The sequence below is a fragment of the Chinchilla lanigera genome, unplaced genomic scaffold (assembly GCF_000276665.1).
Source record: "Chinchilla lanigera isolate Chin_1 unplaced genomic scaffold, ChiLan1.0 scaffold00013, whole genome shotgun sequence".
NCBI classification, from domain to species: Eukaryota; Metazoa; Chordata; class Mammalia; order Rodentia; family Chinchillidae; genus Chinchilla; species Chinchilla lanigera.
The window spans coordinates 15,518,551-15,539,282 of record NW_004955414.1 but is presented as its reverse complement, the minus strand read 5'-3'; the positions used below and the strand labels follow the sequence as shown (position 1 = coordinate 15,539,282).

Here is a 20,732-nt window from a genome sequence, read left to right as displayed (position 1 = left end):
GCGGTCCGAGGCCGGCCTGGGGACGCGGCTCCACAGTGCTGTGAGCGGCCGGGAGGATTTACCGCCGCCGCCACCGCTGCTGCACCTCCCGCCCGCCCGGGACGCTGCCGCCTCCTTCCCACAATGCACCCTGGCGCCCGGGGGTGCCCTCTCTTCCCTCAGCCCTCCTCCCCGCCCTCTTTTCCTCCGACTTTGAAGCGGGCGGGCACGCGCACTGAAGAGGGCCTGCCGGGGTGTGGCGAGGCGGGGGCGGGACTCGGCGCCAGCGTACGTAGTGCGCCTGCGCGCAGCCTAACTCGCAGGGAGGGAATTGCGCATGCGGGCCGGTCTCCCGGGACTAGAGCAGGCGAGTTCTGGGCTGCTCCGGTAGGTTTGGCGGGCACGGGATCAACGGATTTGGGGCGAGCTTGCAGGTTTTACGTCACCGTTGCAGCTCTCCTTGCTTAATTGTATTGCAGTGATCGCCATAAACTCCTAAGGGCCGCGGAATCAGGACGATCTTGTTGACTGATTTGCAAACTCTGTGGCGGAACTATGCGCACTGGCTGGACACAGACATGGGCTGTAGGGGATGTAATATTCCCCAGCTTTGCATCTACTCTTTGGCCCCATTCGCTCCTCAGATTGAGCCTCTCCAACCTCGACTAGATGCTAAGGGGCGAAAACTCAGAAAAGCACTTACTCTTTCCTGGTGAGGCTTCCAGAGGAGCGAGAACAACGACATAGTTATGTTTACAGTCCTGTAGCGATTGATCCCTTTGCTTTCCCCTCATAATTGTGGTCTGTTAATGTTCCGGTGTTGTTTAATGCCAAAATGAGTGATCGCTATTTAGAACAAAGGATTAGTATAAAATTTTGCGTAAAATTGAACAAGTCTGCAAGTGAGACCCACCATCTTTTAAAAGAAGCCTACGGGGATGAAGTCATGTCAAGGGCTCGAGTTTTTGACTGGCACAAAAGGTTTAAAGAAGGACGGGAAGATGTTCGAGATGATGCACGAAGTGGTCGCCCGGTCACCCACAGGACAGATGAAAATATCCAGAAGGTCAAGAATTTGGTTTGTTCAAACAGGCAGTTAACAGTGAGGATGATGGCTGAAAAGTTAAATTTAGATAAAGAAACTGTTAGACTCATTCTGAAAGAAAACTTAAACATGAGGAAGGTTTCTGCTAAAGTTCTATCAGGTATTTTGATGGATGAGTCTAAACCTGGAAATTTTCACTTTCAGTCTGACCTTTCAAAGAAAACTAGAAAAAATGACCCATTTCTAAGGAAGAAAGCAACAAGTTTTGAAACATGGAGTCATCTGCAGGGAGAACCTGGTGCAGAAATGCCTCAGCCTGTATCCCATCCCAAGATCTACTGTCCTGCCAGCGAGCTTCTGCAGGCCTCATCTTCAGCAAGCCTTTCCACACGGGTGGCTCGGGATTGGTTCGCTCCGTGGTGAACTGTAACCTGAGGTAGCTGAGCCTGAGCCGGGAAGCTACCTCATGGTTAGGCCTCTTCGTTTGCTGCTCGTTTGGTTCCATTTCTCTACCATTCTCTCTGCCTGTCATAGCCTGCCTCCTTATCCTGTGATAGGCTATGGGGCCATCTTTCTTACTATTCTGCACCACTTTGAAGTGCTTTTGACTGTTAACTTTAGTATTGGCTTGTTCTTGATTTCTTTCGCTCAACTCATTTGGATTTCTTCACTTCCCGCATCTCAGCTTGTTATGGCTGTCCTATTCCTCTGCTTTTAGCATTCTGCCTCAGGAGATGATCTGCATGTCTGTGCCCAGGGAACAAAGTGCTTTGAGAAGGACCCTAAAAGAAAGCCTACAGTTTCAGCCTGCTTTACATTTAGGGCCTGAGGTATGGTACAAAAGGCAGTGGTGTGCTGACATATTGAGCAGTGCTTGGCCTTGGATGAACTGACCAGAATGATGTGGAGGAACCCCTCAGAACTCAGGTTGGCCACCCATACGGATCTTATTAAAAACAGCTGCCAGACACACATACAAAAGAGCTGGATTTGTTTCATTCTAGTCCTGTACTTTGGATCCCCACACACTTGGGTATCCCCTTTGCTGGAAGAGGAAGATCTAACCTAGAAAAAGATGAAACAGGGGACCCAGGCCAAAACTGTTATATGAGGAGAAAGACCAGGTCACTTCAGACCCTAAGTTAAGGGAATCTGCACTCAGTGTACCAATTCCCACACAGCAGCCTGTTTCTAGTAACTGACACCAGTTCTGTCATAGTGTCAGTGTGCTTTGAGCACCTGGGGTTTTTAGAACACTCCTGTACATTGATGAGATCACCAAGGGCAGATGGACTTCATGCAGGAAGTTGTTGAGTGGATCCTTGAGGAAGGGTGAGACAGAGGGCTGCAAGATGAAGGAAAGCTTCCCAGACAGATGAAACAGCCTGAAGCTTGAAATCTTTGTCAATAGAAAATGACGACAATATTGGCTAAAATGGCAAACTCTAAAGGGGAAGATAGTGGTGCTGCAAAAGATGAACAATTTGGGATAATTTGCTTCCTCTCCTCTCTCCTGCCAGTATTTCATAAATTGCTTCTCCTGAGTCCATGAGTAGGTTTATAATAACCCACTTACTTGATTGTCTAATTGTCCCATCAGACCCCATAAAGCAGTCTTTACATATTCAAACTGTCTCTTCTATTCCTGCTTCTACCAGAATTTATGGAATGGAGCTTTTCCCAAGTGGCTTCCAAATAATACCGCATAAACTGGAAACATCTCAGAGTACCTGATGGAAATCAAGAAGGAAGGAGGTAACAGTATTTCACAGCATTGGCCAGTGTCTGTCTGTCTGTGTGTCTGTTTTGAGACAGAGTCTCACTGTGTAGTTCAAGCTTGTCTTAAACTGACTGTGTAGCCTTGAACACACAGCAGCCTTTGTCTCTCAGCCTTCCGAGTGTTGGGATTATAGGCGTGTGCCCCCACCCCAGGATAGTATCTGTTTTACCCAAGGATTTTGACACATAAACAGCTCCCTTTATTATTTTTTTATTTTTGAGGTGGTTTTGTTTTTGAGACAGGGTTTCACTATGTAGTGCAGGCTGGCCTTGAACTTGCTTATGTAGTCCAAGCTGGCCTCAAACTCACAGCAATCCTCCTGCCTCTGCCTCTGGATTGCTGGGATTATAGGCATGTGCCACCACACCCAGCTCCCTTCATTTAATGACTAGGACAGTAAACAATATTGGTTAACAGTAGAGACCCAATACTCATTTGTTCCATATGGTTTACTTTTCGTTGTGTTCTTTCATTGTCTCTACCACTTACAGAAAATTACAGGTTCTCCTAATACCTGTCAGTTTTGAGGCACCATGAAAGTTAGACTTCGTCCCACAAAGAAAAGATATTATGTAAGAAAATATTTAAGCCAAAAAGCAGTTTATAGACTTCCAGCTACTTAGCAGTTCCTAGACATTCCAGTTCAGGGCCACCAAGTCTTCCTACATTAAAAGAAATCCTAAGGGGCTGGGGATTTAGCTCAGCGGCAAAGCGCCTGCCTGGCAAGCACAAGGTCGTGAGTTCGGTTCCCGGTACCGGAGAAAAACCAAAAAAAAAAAAAAAAGAAATCCTAGGTTTCCCAAAAAAGACTCGTCGCAAGGGACACAGAATTGCAATAACAAGTCTTTCACTGTTTCCTGTTGCAACTGTATTGCTGAATTTATTAATGCTTGCTTGAGTCTTGTAGTAACGGTTGCAGAATTACATGTTCCTGGGCCCAGGTCAGTATCTCACAACACTTATAGGCAATATCTTCAACCTATTTTAGGATTCCTGAGAGAACTAACTTGTAGATTTTACTGCAGTCCTGTAAGTAGAGGTAGAGTGACCTTGGCAATGATATAGAACCAAGACCAATGTCCGAGTGTGAGTAACTGAAGCGTAGTTGATCTAAATAGGGTTTGAACACAGAGCCGTTGGAAGCAGGTAATTGGAAATGTCAGTTCAAATTGTCCCAAGTGGCTGTTATGGAAATAATTTATTTCCTTAGATTATGTCCAAAAAGTCAGGTTGAACTACCATTTGAACCTGCTGCCCCTTATCAAGGCTTCCCAAAGAATATTCAGTGATCTCTGATTTGGGGGAAGTAAAATTACTGCCCTAATGCTTATCCATGTCACATGACAACTGCTCAGAATCACTAAACCCAAAGCTACAGCATGAAGTCCTAGGGGGGTTCTTTGTATTCCCTCTGTGCCCACCTGCCAGACCCGTTTTATTGCTGACCCAAGTTTTGCCCTGGCCTGTATCTTGCTCCTCAGGCCTTTTGAGCTCCTGGTAATGTAGTCTTAGATCTAGCCATCCACCACTCTCCAGACTTGTCCTAGGCTCTTTCAGATAGCTCTCAATTTATTTTTCACCAGTTTGCTATTGCTTCTCTGATTCTCTGGTGCTTTGTTACCTGGTTCTGGATTATATTTCTGAGAGCTGCTTTTGGCCACTTCAGCCTGCTGATTCTTGAATTTCCCTTTTGGTCATATTTTTTTACTCAACTTACAACTGTCCTTTGATTTTTGGATCCCTCTTCCAGCTCCCTACTTCAGCTGGTACCAAGGGAAGCAGAAATTGTCTCCTCCAGCCCTGGCCCCAAGTTGCCTTCTTAGCCTCAAGAAGCAAGGTGGGGCAACATTGGGGGATCATGTTTTCTTGTTTGTAAGGTACATAAGCTATCATCAGTTTCATTCCCAACACGCAACCAGTTTCCCAAGGAAGCAATTTAGTTACCTCTAGTAACAAGAGTCATGAAACGTTTTGGGGGCTCTAATGTCCAAATTCATTCTCCCAGCAACTGCATTTTCCCTGGCAGAATAAGCTCTACCTAACTGCAGGTGATTAAGCCTGCTTCTCCATAGGAATGTCAAGAGAGCTGGCCATCTGCAAACTTTGACTATAATTTTTAAGTTTAACACAATCTGTGAATCTCTTGCTTTTTAAGTTGATCTTCCCCACCATCATTCATAATCTGGTTCAGAATCCACATGGAATGTTATATGCCACAGCTGGAAGTCTAAGGAATAGACTTCTCCCAGAAATGATCATCTCATTGTTGATTTTTTCTAATTCTTTCACTCCCTTATCACCCACCCTACCTTGCTTTATTTGCTTCTCTAGTAATGATCAGGAAGAGGAAAAAAAAATAAAATGTTCACCAAATGTTTGACTTAAGAAAATATGAGAATGATTCTGTAGTCCTGGATTCTCCCTCTTTCTGTGAATGGAAATGTGATCTTTTAGGGAGAATGTATGCCTGGGGACTACTTTCCAAAACCCACCTTACAGATCCATTTGTTAGTCAAGTCCACATTTGCCTTTGAAGATGCCTGGATAAATCTGGGTGCTAAGTAACTTGAGAACACCTAGTGAAGGAGAGCAGTACTAGTAGGGAACTGTCTTTCAGTGAATCATAAAGTTCTGCCTGCCCTACTCAGAACTGAGTCACTGCTCAGTTTGCTTATCCTCTGCAGATGTCATCACCAGCATCTCACTAGGCTGCTTGGGATTGAATCTCACCAAGGTCTCACGTAGCTCAATTAGTAAGAAACTGCACTGTAAGTTGTTCTCTACATTCTCCCATTGCTGCTTCAGTTGGACCAGCTGTCCCATGATTTACCAGGTTTTTACATCCTATCTGAGGAAACTACTGTGCATTTGGGTTTCCAGAGTCTGCCTTTTCAGATCTTTGCAATACTGTGGAAGCTGCATCACCCTTCTCCCACTGTTAATATCCAGAAAAAAAAAAAATCTGTGGAGAATGCAACACCTTTAAGGACCACTTGGGTTTAGTGTAGGTGTTAGCAAACTTCTGTAAAGGGAACACTCTCTGCTGTGTGAGCCATATGGTTTCTGTTGCAACTGCTCAACATTTTAGTGCAGAAGTAGACATAGCTAATATGGAAACATATGAGCATGGCTGTGTTCCAATAAAACTTTATAAATGGATGGTGGAATTTGAATTTCATATAGTTTCCACAAGATTTTTAAAAAATTTTTCCCTTAGGGCCAGGGATATAGCTCAACGGCACAAGCACCTGCCTGGCAAGCCCGAGGTCCTGAGTTTGATTCCTGGTACCAAAAAAAAAAAATTTCCCTTTACCCATTTAAAAATAAAAAACAGCCAAGCATGGTGGTGTACACTGCAATTCCAGCACTTGGGAGGCTAGGGCAGGATTGCCATGTTTGAGGCCAGCCTGGCCTACATAGTGAATTCAAGGCCAGTCTGAACTACAGAGTGAGGCCCTGTCTCAAAAACAAAGGAACAACCCCCACCCCAAATATTGTAAGCTTGTGGACCATAGAAAAATAGGTGGTGGGCCAGGTTTAGCACATGGGCCATAGTTTGCCAACCCCTGATACAGTGTATGTACAGAATGCTTATAAAAATGACAGGTGATCGATCATGTTCCATCAATAACATTGTTAATGCCAAGTTGATCTGGCAATTTACAATTTAGGAATCGTGGAATATTGAAAGGAATCTTTGTGAGGCCGAGAAAGTAAACTAGAGCTGAAAAACTGATTGACTTTGGCACCTTGACCATATTCTGGCCTATAAAATGAGTTTTGTGCTGCTTTTGATTAAAATTTTTACACAACTACCTACTAGCTACAATATTACTGTGTAATATCTCAAAACCTATTTTAGCATTATTTAAAATGGTTCAAGCCAGGCGTGGTGGCGCATGCCTGTAATCCCAGCACTCGGGAGGCTGAGGCAGGAGGATCCTTGCGAGTTCAAGACCAGCCTGAACTGCACAGTAGACCCTGTCTCAAAAAGACAAAAAAAAAAAGAAAAGAAAATGGTGCAAAGTTGCAACCAACAGTAATATAGTCAACTAATGGTAGTTCCAAATCTCTTGATTATGGGCAGCATTTGAATGTTGTCATCTATTAAAATGTGTAGTAGGTGATAAAACTCAGTGAAATTTTTTTGCATGCCTGTACCTTGTAACTAGTGTCAAACCCATGTCCTTTTAGGTATGTCCTAAAGCAGTCTTTGTTGTGTTAACTTCATTTAAGCTGATTTTCCCAAGTTGTAATAGAATCCCAGATTAAGCAGACCTTTACGAGAGTGTCTCATCAGCCAGTCATGTTTCCCTAAAGCCAGGATTGATTTAAACCCTTCAGTTAGTGAATGCTATTTGAAAGAAGAGTCTGTGTTAATTCACTCAACAAGTGTTTATTGAGTGGCTATATGTGCCTAAATATAGCAATGGACAAAACAGACACAGGTCTTAGATTTGACAGCCCGAAATCTAATTGCATTACTCTTGCAAAACTTCGGTTCCATGTGCTCACACTAAGTCATTGCTAACCATACCTGATAATCAGTATGACCTTTGCCACATGCCTTTGTGCCATAGTTGTGATGCCTCTGCAACTACATTAATAATTTGAGGACTGTATGTTCCACTTAAATTTTATTATCCTTTATACAAATCTATATTGGTAGAAGAACATACTGGCAATGTTGAAAGTGTAAATTGGCAACAGCTTTCTGAAAAGAAATTTGGCAGTATCTATTAGGAGCTTTAAAAATGTTTATATCCTCTGATCCTCTAATTCCACTTCTGGGAATCTGTCCTAAAGAAATAATCTAGAATGTGGGCAAAAATTTATGCTTAATAATCTAAAAGTCCAACAGCAAAAAATTGGTTAAATAAATTATATTATGCCTGTACAATAGACTAGTATGTAATCATCATAATGAATGTTTATAGAGTATTTAACAGCATGGCAAAAATACTTATGATGTTTAGTTAAATGAGTGATACAAAATTGTATCTATTCATCCAGAAAATGTGTTTTGAATTACTAGAAAGGACATGCTAACTCTGGGTGGCTGAATTATGGGTGTTTTTAAAGTATTTCCCTGGTTTTTATGCTTTTAAAGAATATTTATCCAAACTCTTTTACTTTTATTAACAGTAAAAAAAAAAAAAAATAGCATCAAAAGTTGGCAGTGGAACATCAGGCGTGGTGACACATGCCTGTACTCCTAGGCTGAGGCAGGAGGATTGCCACAAATTCAAGGCCAGCCTGGGCTACATAGTGAGACCTTGTCTCAAAAAAAAAAAAAGTTGAGAGGAGAATTAAAACCACATCACTAGTTTGATCCATGAATAACTAACTGGCTGGTCAACATGGAGGCTATATGATATTTGTGTTGGTGGCAGGAATGAGACAGAAGGGGAAAGAACCTGTCTCAAACAAGGTGTGATCAGAACCTCTACTTAAGACCAAGTGTTTGTGATAAGATACATAAAAGGGGCGGCATGCTTCTTTTAAATTGTCCTAGGTAGCTAAAAGAATACTGGTGCTTATGAGTCAAAACTGGGAAAGGATATGAAATTCTCTTGAGTAAAATTAACCTCCTTTGGATTTCACTTTCACATTGTCTCATACAAACTGAATTCTTAAGATGGATTTTATTATAGTTGATTCTCTAAAGAATTCTTGAGCTTTCCATATTTCTTTAGTGTAGGAATAGCTTTCAGTGTGCCAAATCTACCTCCTCCCGTATTGGGACATTCAGGCAACATTGACATATACTATAGTACAGTATTGGTGTTCTATATTGAGAATATACATGCAAATCATTAGTCGTCTTAGTGTTGTGATTTAAAAGTCAAGGTTTGTAAATGTTAATTTGTTGGTGTCTGGAATTATTGTATTTTTTATCTGAAGAGTAACTATGATGTAGAGTTTCAAACTGAAAAATTATGTAGCAAATGCCTACCCGTAAATGAAATTGTTATGTTGGGAAAGTGTGTACTTAAATGTTGCTTAAAATGATTATCATTAAAATGTTAAATATATCTTTTCAGTGAAATTTCAAGTTTCCAAGTGAATACATAAGACAAATACATGTTTTATAGACATATCAAGCTAGACGAGTTCTTCAAGATCTAAGGTGGTAAGCCCCTTGTTATAGAAAGAACATAAGAGTGAGGTTTGGGATTTAGTTCTGGCTCCTTTTCTAACTTTGTGACTGGGCAGTTCTTTTGTACCCTCTGAGTGCCTCACATTACTCATCTCTGAGAAAAATAATACGTTGTTCAATTTTTCCATTCAGCAAATATTTATTGAGTATTTATGTGTGTTTCACACTGTTCCAAATATAGGCTAGTGCAGTAAACAAGACAAAAAAAGAAAAAAGAATTCCTCCAAATGGGCATACATTTAGGTGAGGGAGACAGATAAGCAATAAGATAAAATTAGTCAAAATATGGTATACTGTCAGCAGTGCAAGTGCCTGCCTGGCAAGCTCAGGGTCCTGAGTTTGATTCCCAGTACCCCCCCCCAAAAAAAAAAAAAAAAAAAAATATATATATATATGGTATGCTAGTGATTGATAGATGTGATGCATACAGTAAATAATGTATATGAGGTACATAGCACAAGACCTGGCATGTAGCAAATTCTTCATAGATAGTAATTTCCTTTGCTTCTTTAGTCTTCCTGACAGTTCCTGAATTATTCTACAAAATGGTAGTAATCATCAAAAAACTTGACTGGTTATTGCCTGTTATCTACTGCTAGTTGATACGGCCTAAACCTGTTTGCTTAAGACAAAATAATTGAGAGGGGCTGGGGATTTAGCTCAGCGGCACAGTGCCAGCCCGGCAAGCGCAAGGTCATGAGTTCGATCCCCAGTACTGGAAAAAAAAAAAAAAATTGAGAATTCTTACACTTGGGTTTTGTACTTCCTGTACAGCAGATTAATCAAGGTGGTGCCTAAATGCTGTTATAAATGGACTTTTCTGGAGCCAGTTGGCAGGCATCCTTGTATGGGGCTGGATGGCAGGTGTTAGGTCCAGAGACAAATGCATAGTGGCATTGCTTTTTTAAGCAAAATAAACTAGAAGACTTTAATGACTGTTCCTTAATGAAAAGCTGTGTGCCCTCTTTCCTGTTCCAGACGTTGGAGAACTGAGCACAGTTTGCAGCATTAGGAGTTTGGCTACTGCGTTATTTATGGGTGACCATGGCATTGACAAAAAGCCAGGGAAAGGAGCGTTTAATGCTTGTGCTCTGTTGATATTTTTGCTCATGGTAGAAAATTCAGAAAGTTCAGAAATGTTTAAAGCAACATCCAGAAGTTTGACCCTAGTATTTGAATCTTTCATCATACCATCTCTGTCCCTCAGCTTCCTCCTTGGAAAATATCCAGTAAATAGTCACTTACTAAACTCCTTTACTAAGCCGGGGCCTGTATTAGGCACAGAGGGTACAACCTTTGCTCTTAGCCACTGCCTGGCTTTGTGAGATAGAGGAAGAAGGGCCAGAGGTGACAAGATGTACCAAGAATAAAGTCCTTCCTACCTTTGTCAGTCTTCACAGAGGGCCCTTGTAAAGAAGCTTTTGTAAAGAATTTTGAACTTAAAGTTGGAATCATCACTGAGGGTGATTGTGGAAATGAGAAAGTTGTATATGTAAAAACAAAATGCGTAGCACAATGGTAAGTAACTGGTCTACTGGATGTCTATCCTTAGTAGAAGAACCTGGAGCTCTGTCCACAGAGATTTGGTTTAGACTATTACCTCTTGGAAGAAACTGAACATGAGGTTGTATGTGGCTTTAAGAACTAGTAAATAAAAATTCACAATTACAACCCAGATCAGATGAGGAAATTGGTCCAGGGAGGTTGAAGAACTTTTTGAATCACACATCTAGTTGGTAGAAGAGCCAGGATAATAATGAAGGACCTTGAACCTTACTCAATCCAGTAAATTTTTCTATTATGCCATTGGTAGTAATTACTTTTACTAAAATGTTCATTCTTAAGACATCTTTTAAAATAGTGCTCACCACTGCATTTAACTAATGATTTACCAACAGTTGATTTATATACAATTTTTAAGAAACATTTATAGCAAAGAACACTGTACAGAGTGTTTTTCTAAATTTCCCTGGGGTGTCTACATCCCCTGGTCCTTCCAGGGCGTATATTCATAAGTAAATGTTGGCATTCTGCTGTTCATTTTTTCCAGATGTTCTTCCCAAGTAGTGTGTTATGTTTTGTGTTTTTAATATTTTTCATATGCATTTAAAAAATCTGGGCACATAAATCTTAATAAAGCTCTTAACTATCTCCTGTGTGCTGTCTCAGATTTCTGAGTGTTTGTATTTATGACATGGTGTCTCAAGTCATGAATGCTATTGTGTAATAAGGGCTTATGTCCCTAAAACCCTGCTTGTATTTTTACATGTTTTGAAAATTCTTTACACTTCACTTGTAAATGCCACTATATTATGCCCTGACATTTCCATAGTAACATATATTTCAAACAGGAAAACAGAGAAAGCCCAGGGAAATGAGAATGTCTCAAGTGAAGAAAGAAAGAAAACATGAAAATAGTAGAATATATAAGATAGAGGTGAGGGGGTTAGAGTGAGAATTGTATATTCTGTTTCTAGTTCGATGTCTCCAGAGAGTGGAATGTCCTGTGTGCTCATTTTGTTATGTGAGCACCACCCCCCAAGTGGCCCACTTGGAATCCTTAAAGTCACACTTTCTTTGAAATCCTGTTATATGCACATAATTTCTCTAATTTTCTTTTTATCATAACCCACTGCAACTAAACGGGTAGTCACCCACCTCTCACCCCACTGTCCTGAAGTCCATTCCCTACATTGTGTATCTCATACTTGGTTTGGCATCTGCTGAAAACCAGAGATTTGGACACCAATTGTTTGAACTTCTTCAGCCAAATCCTTTCCCTGGAATGCTTCCCTGCTGCCATCCACCTGGCAAACTCCTACTGTGCATTCGAGCCTCAGCCTTAACATTGATTTTCTTCCCTGTCACACCCATTGGTAAAGCAGCCACCCCCAGGGTACAATGTATATTCTTGTGTCAAAGGAACTGTACCACTTAACTGGCTTTAATTGTTTGCAAATTTTTTTTTAATCCCCTGCCAGCCAGTAAACCAAAAAACCAGCCACATCTGATTCTTTCTATTCCCGGTATCAAGGATTAATCTTGCCTGGATTTACTCAATAAATGTTTGATGGATGAATAAAAAAGGAACTTTTATGGTAACTGCTTTTTTTGTTGTGGTAAAATTACCATCACAAAATACTCCATTTTAAAGTGTTCAGTTCAATGGCATTTAGTGTATTCACAATGTTACACAACCGTTACCACTATGTAATTATGGAACATTTTCATCAAGAAACCTCTTGCCTATTCCCTCTTACCCCACCCCTTGGGAACCATTAATCAATTTTCTTTCTCTATGGCTTTCCCTATTCTGGAAATTTCACATAAATGGAACGTGTTATGGCTTCCCAAGGGGCTTTTCGGAGGTGGCTGGATTTAGGGTGTGTGAATGTGGATGGAGGGTGCAGTGTTGGGGTTAAGGTATATGGTACTAGATTAGTCCACTAATTGGTTTGTTGTAGTTCTGGGTGTGGGAAATGGTAAGCCCCACCCTTTGTGTGGGTGGCACCACCCAAAAGACTTGTAGCCTGTATAGATTTTCATTTTACTTTCCTTTTCATTAGCACATATTAATTATACAGAATAATGAGCTTCATCATTTTCACACATGCATATAACATACTTTAGTGATATCCTCACCACCCTCTTTCCCCTACTCCTTTTTTTACTTTCTTGAGGGTGTCCTTTGAGGTACAGAAAAAAAAAGTTTGTAGTATTAATGAAGTTCAAGAGTTTAGTTTTAGGCTGGGTGTAGTTGTGCACGCCTGTAATCCCAGCGCTTGGGAGGTTGAGACAGGAGGATCCTTGCGAGTTCAAGGCCAGTCTGGGCTACAAAGTGAGTTCAAGGCCAGCCTGAACTGCACATCGAGACCTTGCCTCAAAAAGACAAAAAAAAAAAAAAAAAGGTTATTTAGTTTTAATAGTTATATTTAGGTCTTTGATTTTTGTATATGATGTGCCTAACTTCATTCTTTTGACATGTAGATATTCAGTTTTCCAAGCACCACTTGTTGAGAAAAGTATTTTTTTGACAAATATTTTCAAATTATAAGTGAACCGGTTTTTTTTAGTACTGTAAAGACATTGTACCACTATTTTCTGACTTGCATTGTTTTATAAAGTTTGCATAATGTTTATCTTTGTTGTATATACTCTTTGCTCTCTTAAAACTTTTTTATATCTTTGATTTTAAGCAGTTTGATTATGATATGCCTGATATAGTTTTTTTTTTTTTTTTATGTTTTTTGTACTTGGGGTTCATTGAACTTCTTGGATTTGTGAGCCTAAAATTTTCATCTAATTAGGAAAATTTGTAGTCCTTATTTCTTCAAAGTTTTTCTTCCCTCACCCAACTACATGTATATTAGGTCATTTGAAATTGCCCCATGTTTGTCTTTATTCTCTGTGGATTTTTTTATGGGGGTGGGGATAATTTCTATTGGTGTGTCTTTTTTTTTTTTTTTTGTGGTCTTTTTGAGACAGGGTCTCGCTGTGCAGTTCAGGCTAGCCTTGAACTCACTTTGTAACCCAGGCTGGTCTCAAACTCTTAATGATCTTCCTACCTCAGCCTCCCAAGTGCTGGGATTACAGGCGTGTGCCACCATGCCCAGCTCTATTGGTATGTCTTCAAATTCACAAATCTTTTATTTTGAAATAAGTGATCTATTTTAATTTCATTTTGTATATTTTTCACCTGAAATAATGTGGTTTTCATCTCTAGAAGTTTGATTTGGATTTTTTGCCATTAAAAATGTTGGAATAATTTAAAATTTACAGAAAGTTTGTTAAGATAGTACAGCTGGGGGTGTAACTCAGTGGTAGAGCACATGGAGGACCTCCTGGGTTTAATTTCCAGCACCAAAGGGGGGAAAAATACTACAGTGCCTGCCCATATCTCTCTCATCCAGTTTCAGTTTTCAGTAATGCTATTATCTCACATTATTAGGGTATACCTATCAAAAGTAAGATACTGTCTTAGTTATTTTCTCCTTGCTGGGACAAAATACCTAACACCCACAACTTAAAGGTGCAAAGGTTTATTTTGGCTCAGTTTGTAGAAGTTTCAGTCCATAGTTGGCTCCCTTCAAGGCAGGGGCAGCATGGGAAAGGAGAATCAGCTCATGGCACTGGTACAGAAAGCAGAGGAATCGAGGAGGGAAGGAGACCTTGCAAGCCATCCCCTCAGTGACCCACCTCCTCCAACTAGGCTTCACTTCCCAAATTACATTTAGCTATAAACTCATCAGTGGGCTAATCCACCAATAATATCACACCCCCATGATGTAATCACCTCCTAAAAGCCCCACCTATGAGTACATGAGGCTTTCGGGGGTATCTAGATATGAACCATAACAGATACCAACACGGACACATTACTATAATAAAGTCATACATTATTCACATTTCAACAATTTTTCCACTGATGGCCTTTTTCTGTTCCAAGAATCAATTGAGGATATCATATCACATTTAGTTGTCATGTCTCCTTATTCTCCTCTGCTCTGTGGCAGTTTTGCAGTCTTTTAAAATTTTGTATTGGCTTGAAAATTTTGAGGCATACCAATCATGTATTTTGTAGAATGTCTTATAAGTTGGGTTTGCCTAATAATTTCTCATGGTTATTCTGAGATTATGGGTTTGGAGAAAGAATAACAAAGAGGTGAAGTACCCTTCCTCTTACATCATAATAAAGAGTATATAATAGCCATGTGGCATCATTAGTGATATTAACTGTAATCATTTGGTTATAGTGGTTTTTGTCAGATTTCTCTGTGAAACTATTTTTTTCTTCTTTGGAAAGCAAGTCGTTGTACTCAGCCCAAACTCAAGGGGAGGGGAGTGATTAAAGTCCATATTCTTGTTCTTTTTCTTTCTTTTTTTTTTTTTTTTTTTTGGTCTTTTTGAGACAGGGTCTCGATGTGCAGTTCAGGCTGGCCTTGAGCTCACTTTGTAGCCCAGGCTGGCCTCGAACTAGCAATGATACTCCTGATTCACTCTCCCGAGTTCTGGGATTACAGGTGTGCACCACCACGCCCGGCTAAATTCCATGTTCAAGAGGAGAGAGTATTTAAATATATTACTTGGAATCTTCTGTAATGAAGAATTGTCTTTTCTCCCCAGTTCATATAATAAAAACTATGTTATTTATTTTGTTGATCAAATTGTTCTATCTTTGGTCGTTGTGTGCTCTTTCACATTGACTTTTGTGTCTCTTTGACTTTGCCTCCCACCGCCCCCTCCCGACCTTTCTAAGCACTTCCTTACTTTTTGGTACTATAACATGCCCCAAAACTATCTTGTATTCTCCTGCTCCAGGCTTGTGATCATTTCTCTAGAGAGCCCTGGTTCTTTTTATTGGAGAGGGTTGTTTAGAAACCAAGATATGGGCATTGAGTGTATGTATAGCTACTAGGGTTGGGATTTTTTGATAGCTTCCATGTCTCTACTCAACCAGCTTAATCTTTTCTCTAGATTATTGATTGTCTGTAATACTCTAAAAGTTTTATTGTCCTTATCTATCAATTCTAAGTAATTCCTCAGCTCTCACTTTGGGTCTTTTCAGATAGACCTTTTGCTTTTTGGAAATATGTAGATTTTAGCTATTACTTTTTAGCTTTATTAGAAGAACCAGAGAAACAATAGTCTGGGTCTGAGTTTGTCCCACCTGATTCTGCAAATCCATTTGATTCTTCGTGAGCTGTGCTCTGCCAGTCTAAATGTTTAGGAACAGGAACCAGACCTTTGTGATCTCGAGAATTGTTCCTTATAATCCTGTGGATAAGTCTTTCTCTAGCCTTGGGTAGTTTCCTCACCTACATACTCAAGGCTTGAGGGGGCACCCTCAGCACATAGCCAGAGCTTTCTTTTTCCACAGCTTTCTTCTCTTTTGTATTCTCCCCTGTGAACTTTAGCCACCTTGACCTCCCCAGACTAGCTCCATCTTCTCAACTCACAGAAACTCAGTCTTAGCCTCAATACCCTGGTGTAGAAACCTTTCCCTGGAGGGAAGCAGAGACAATTTTAGGGCTTACCTCACTTATTTTTTGTGTCTTGGAGATGACTGTCTTTAGTTACCTGATGGCCAGTGTCCTAAAAACCACCATCATCATCATCATTGAGATTGGAGTCTCCTTACATTGCCTAATCTGATCTTGAACTTGTAAACACAAGCAGTCCTCTCACCTGAGACTTTCAAGGATCTGGGGATATATCAGATATTCTCATCTTCCCCTCTAAACCAAAAGCAATAAACCCACATACCCATTACCAGTCACTCACAATTTCTTCAGTCTCAAACACTAATCTACTTCCTATCTCTGGATTTGCTTACTCTGGAAATTTCATATAAGTGAAATCATAATGTGTGGCTTTTTATATTTGGCCTCTTGTAGAGCATATTTTCAAGATTCATGTTGGAGCATGTATCAATACTTCATTCCTTTTTTAGAGCTCAATAATATTCCATTATATGGATGTATACCACATTTTATCCACCCATTCATCAGTTGATAGACATGTGAGTTATTTCAACCTTTGGGCTATTATATAAAATATGGTTATAAATATTCATGTACAAGGTTTTTTGTGGACATATGTTTTTAATTCTCTCAGGTATAAACCTAGGAGTAATATTAATAAACAACACATTACTTCTTATTCTCCATGGTGTGCTGGTAAATATTTAACAACTAGCCTTCAGATGATAGATATTAGGGAACTCCAAATGATAGCATTTATTGGTTTCTAGTGTATGAGTACTCAAATTACCAATATGACATCACTGAGTATATATAGATTTGGTAAGAGATGTACAGTAACACGTTGTTCTATAGTATTTCTATACTATATAAGTACAAGAGATGTAGGTAACCTCAGGAATATAGACAATAACATAATACAGTAAAGTGACACATTGTGAAGATTTTTCATCTTTATTTTTTAAATAGTTCACTTAATTCCAGGTTTATGTAATTTAATTTTTATAATGACATTGTCTAAAAACCAGTTCTCAAAATTCCTGAAATTTTATGAGTCTGCTCTCTGGGCTTATATGGGCTGGCTCCAGTTTTTCAGTTACCCCCACTTACTATGCCTCATAGCTTATTTCTGGACTCAATTTGCTTATTACTGAAGTATATCCATTATTGTATAGTCAAGGAGAGAGTGTGTGAATTAAACTCGTCTTTGCTTGTCTGAAAATGTCTGAAGGTTTGGCTCTCATTTATTAATTTAACCATATACAATACTATAGATTGAGATTTATTTTCTTTCCACACTAAAAATATTACCTACTATTTTTTTGGTTGGTGTTTGTTTGTTTTGTTTTGTTTTGAGTCAGGGTCTTACTATGTACTTCAGGTAGCCCAAGGTTGCCTTGAACTCAAGGCAAACCTCCTACCTCAGCTTCCTGAGTGCTGGTATTACAGGCATGTCCCACCATGCCTGGCTTTATCCTACTATATTTTGGTTTTAATTTTTGGTGATGAGGAGGCTGCTGTCATTATAATTAACGTCCCATTTGGTAATTTCTCCTTTGTTAGTGAGGACTGCTATTTTTTTTCCCTTGTGGTTTTGAATTTTCATTAGGATGTGACTAATTATGTAATTGTTTATTCTCTATATTTGTATCAGTCATTTATGGTGGTTAGTTTGTCAACTTGATTGGGTCATGAGGTGCCAAGATACTAATAATCAGAAATTATTTTGGGTTGTCCATGAAGATGTTTTTTGATGAGATGAACTTCTCAATCAGCAAACTGAATAAGGAGGATGGCTTTTCCAAATTGGGGGTGGGCCTTTTCCAATCCATTGAAGGCCTCACTGGAACCAAAGGCTGACCCTCTTGCAGACAAGAAAGAATTTCTCTTGCCTTGTTGCTTGAGCTAGGACATTAGTCTTTTCATACCTTTAACTGAAACATCAGCTCTTCTTGGGTTTCAAGACTATTGACTTTGTGGAGGTTTTGTGTGTGTGTGTGTGTGTGTGTGTGTGTGTGTGTGTGTGAGTGCGTGTGCACATGCACTGGGAATCAAACTTAGGGCCTTGTGCTTGCCAGGCAGGTGCTGTGCCACTGAGCTATATCCCCAGCCTAAGACTACTGACTTTCAAACTCAAACTGATTCTTAAGCCTTTGGACTCAATAGTGTAGCATCTTTGGTTCTTCTGGGTCAACAGCTTGCTAACTACAAACCACGGGACTTTTTAGCATTCATCATCATGTGAGCCAATTCTTTATAGTAAGTCTCTCCCATATATGGATGTGTATATATGAGTATCTTTCATGCATACACATATAGCCTTTTGGATCTGTTTCTCTGGAGAATCCTGATTAATATACCCATAATATTTTCAATAATGATTTTCTACTATTTCTTCTACTAAATCCTTCTGGAATTAATCCTTAGACATATGCCTCTTTTTTTTTTTTCGTATGCCTCTTTTTACCCTTCATATATCCTAATCTCTTATTCAGGTTTTTTTTCTCTTTGTCTCATTTTGGGAGGTTTCCTCAAATGTCCCTTCTAATTCCTTTTTCATCTGAATTTAATATGTACACTAATTCATCCTTTGAGTTTTTAATTTCAGTGTCTATGTATGTATGTATGTATCTATCTGTCTATATTTTTTTTTCCTGGAAGTTCTACATGGCTCCTTAGGGGGCTGGGGATTTAGCTCAGCGGCAAAGCACCTGCCTGGCAAGCGCAAGGTCGTGAGTTCGGTTCCCGGTACTGGAGAAAAACCAAAAACCAAAAACAAGAAAACAAACATACATGGCTCCTTTGTCTCTGGTTTATTGTGTGTCTGTGCTCCATATTGGTCATTTCTTTGTTCCTGTGGCTAGTTACTCCTTGTGAACATCCCCAGGAGGATTTTTTTTTCCTAATGGATTTGTTAAACATCCCTATAGAGCTAGTTTGAACTTGCTTCCTTCTAAGAATTGTAGTGGGACTTGCTTTAATCTAACCTATGGATTTTAGTGTTGTGGATTTTTTTTTAAATTAATTTATCTCAGTGGTTACCTGTACACCGAGGTAAATTCACACCTCTTATTTGTATGTAGTAGAGCCCAAGTCTTCTTCAGATGTCAAGCTTCCTTGTAACTTCTGTAATCCTGGGGTACATTTTTTTCCAGTTTTCTTTTCATGGAAGGGCCAGAGCTTCTTTCATGGGGCTTTATCTCAGCTCCATCTCCTATTTTTTAGTATACAGTGGAACCCCTGCCTTTCAGGATCTGTATCTAAATCTGAGTCCCTGTATTTTGCTGAGGCACATCACCCATACCCTGTTTTGGCTTTGAATCCTTTGTTCATTTCTGACTTCTAGAGCTTTCCCTTTATATTGTTTCAAAGTTGGCAATAAAAATATAAAACTTATTTTATACTTCATCTGACATTTCCATGTGACTATAGCAAGGGATGGTGTATCAGTCAGTGTTTACTAGAGAAACAGCTATAAGATATACAAGTATATAAAAATTTACAAGACTGGCTTACATTGGCCACCCACAGAGTCAGATGTGGAAGAGTGGAGTGTCTGTCTGCACACTGGGGTCCGAGGGATCCAATTAAAGCTCTGGAGCTCATTGCAATGTCCTGTGCCAGTCACTATGAGACCAATTGGTCTGCAATGGAAGGCTGAAGAGTCTACACCTGAAGGAGGAAGAATCTACCCTGGAATCTGAAGAATCTGCCCTGGAAGCCAGGAGATAACATCCAAGGTGAAGCCAAACAGTACAGCTCCTCCAGAGAAACAGAAGCAGATGTGTCCTTCTTCATTTCCCCTTTATGCTATCCAGGTAACAAACTGCCCTAGGGTGGGTCTTCCACACCCTAGGGTGTGGAATTGCTGAACCAGTTTAGTCAAGTTGACACAATCAACCAACCATTTCAGGTGGGAATGCAGATTCACCTACATTAGTATATTTGGCCATGTTTCTGGAAGTTAACAGATCAGAAACAATCATTTCATTAAGTAGATTTTCATGGTCTCCTGTATTAGCGTTCTCTAGCAATAGGATATAGAGATAAATATAGAGAGAGATTTATTATATGAGGGATTGGTTGACACAGTTATGGAGCTGAGATGTCCCACAATCCACTACTTGTAGGCTAGAATAGGAAACTCAGTGATGCAGTTTTCATCCAAGCCTAAAGGCATGAGGACAAGAAATGCAAGTGTATAAGGGCAGAAGATGAATGTCCCAGCTCAAGAAAAGAGAAGGAATTAGTCATTCTTTCACCTTTTTGTTATGTTTAGGCCCTCAGTGGATTGGATGTTACCTACCATGGTGAGGATCATCTGCTTTACGGAGTCTGCTAGCTCAAATACTAATCTCTTCTGGAAACACCTTTACAGATGCACCCAGAAATTATGTTGTAATAGCTCACCAGACACTCTGCAGCCTAGTCCAGTGGATGCATAAAATTAGCCATCACATCTTCATGTTATGGATAAAAAAAACAAAACAAAACAAAACTGAAGCTTAGAAAGGGTGACTAAATTGCCACAGCCAAAAACTTTAAGTAGATAAATATGTTTTGTCTTCACACTGCTTGTCTATAAAATATTGGGCAAGACATCCAGATATCTTAGGGATGTCTGGCTTCTCTCCATTGTGAGCATTTATAGACATTTTTTTAGTGGCACTTTGCTGAGGCAAATACCTGAAAAAAATTGCTGCTGCTGTCTAGGTAAGGCTGTTTAGGGAGGAAGAGCAGGAAGTAGGAAGCAAACAGGTAAAACTGGATTCTCTTGAGCCTAAGAGA

At 39.9% G+C, this 20,732-nt stretch overlaps 2 protein-coding genes across 10 annotated transcripts in view; one reads left to right on the top strand and one right to left on the bottom strand.

Annotated features, from left to right (window-relative positions):
• Positions 1 to 148, bottom strand: part of Prkrir (protein-kinase, interferon-inducible double stranded RNA dependent inhibitor, repressor of (P58 repressor)) — a gene marked incomplete in the record, with an annotated part of 21,530 nt that extends 21,382 nt beyond the window's left edge. The window contains 1 exon segment of the mRNA XM_005379872.2: positions 1 to 148.
• A 143-nt stretch (positions 149 to 291) lies between these two features.
• LOC102019590 (putative uncharacterized protein FLJ37770) overlaps positions 292 to 20,732 on the top strand; it is a 54,433-nt gene continuing 33,992 nt past the window's right edge. For 7 of the 9 annotated variants that reach the window (XM_013511880.1, XM_013511873.1, XM_013511879.1 and 4 more), the window contains exon 1: positions 292 to 2,779. In XM_013511880.1, the coding sequence (XP_013367334.1) occupies positions 815 to 1,447 (633 nt within the window). In that variant the 5' untranslated portion in view covers positions 292 to 814 and the 3' untranslated portion in view covers positions 1,448 to 2,779. The remainder of the gene's footprint in view (positions 2,780 to 20,732) is intronic. The other 2 variants (XM_013511877.1, XM_013511876.1) reach the window with 2 other exon arrangements.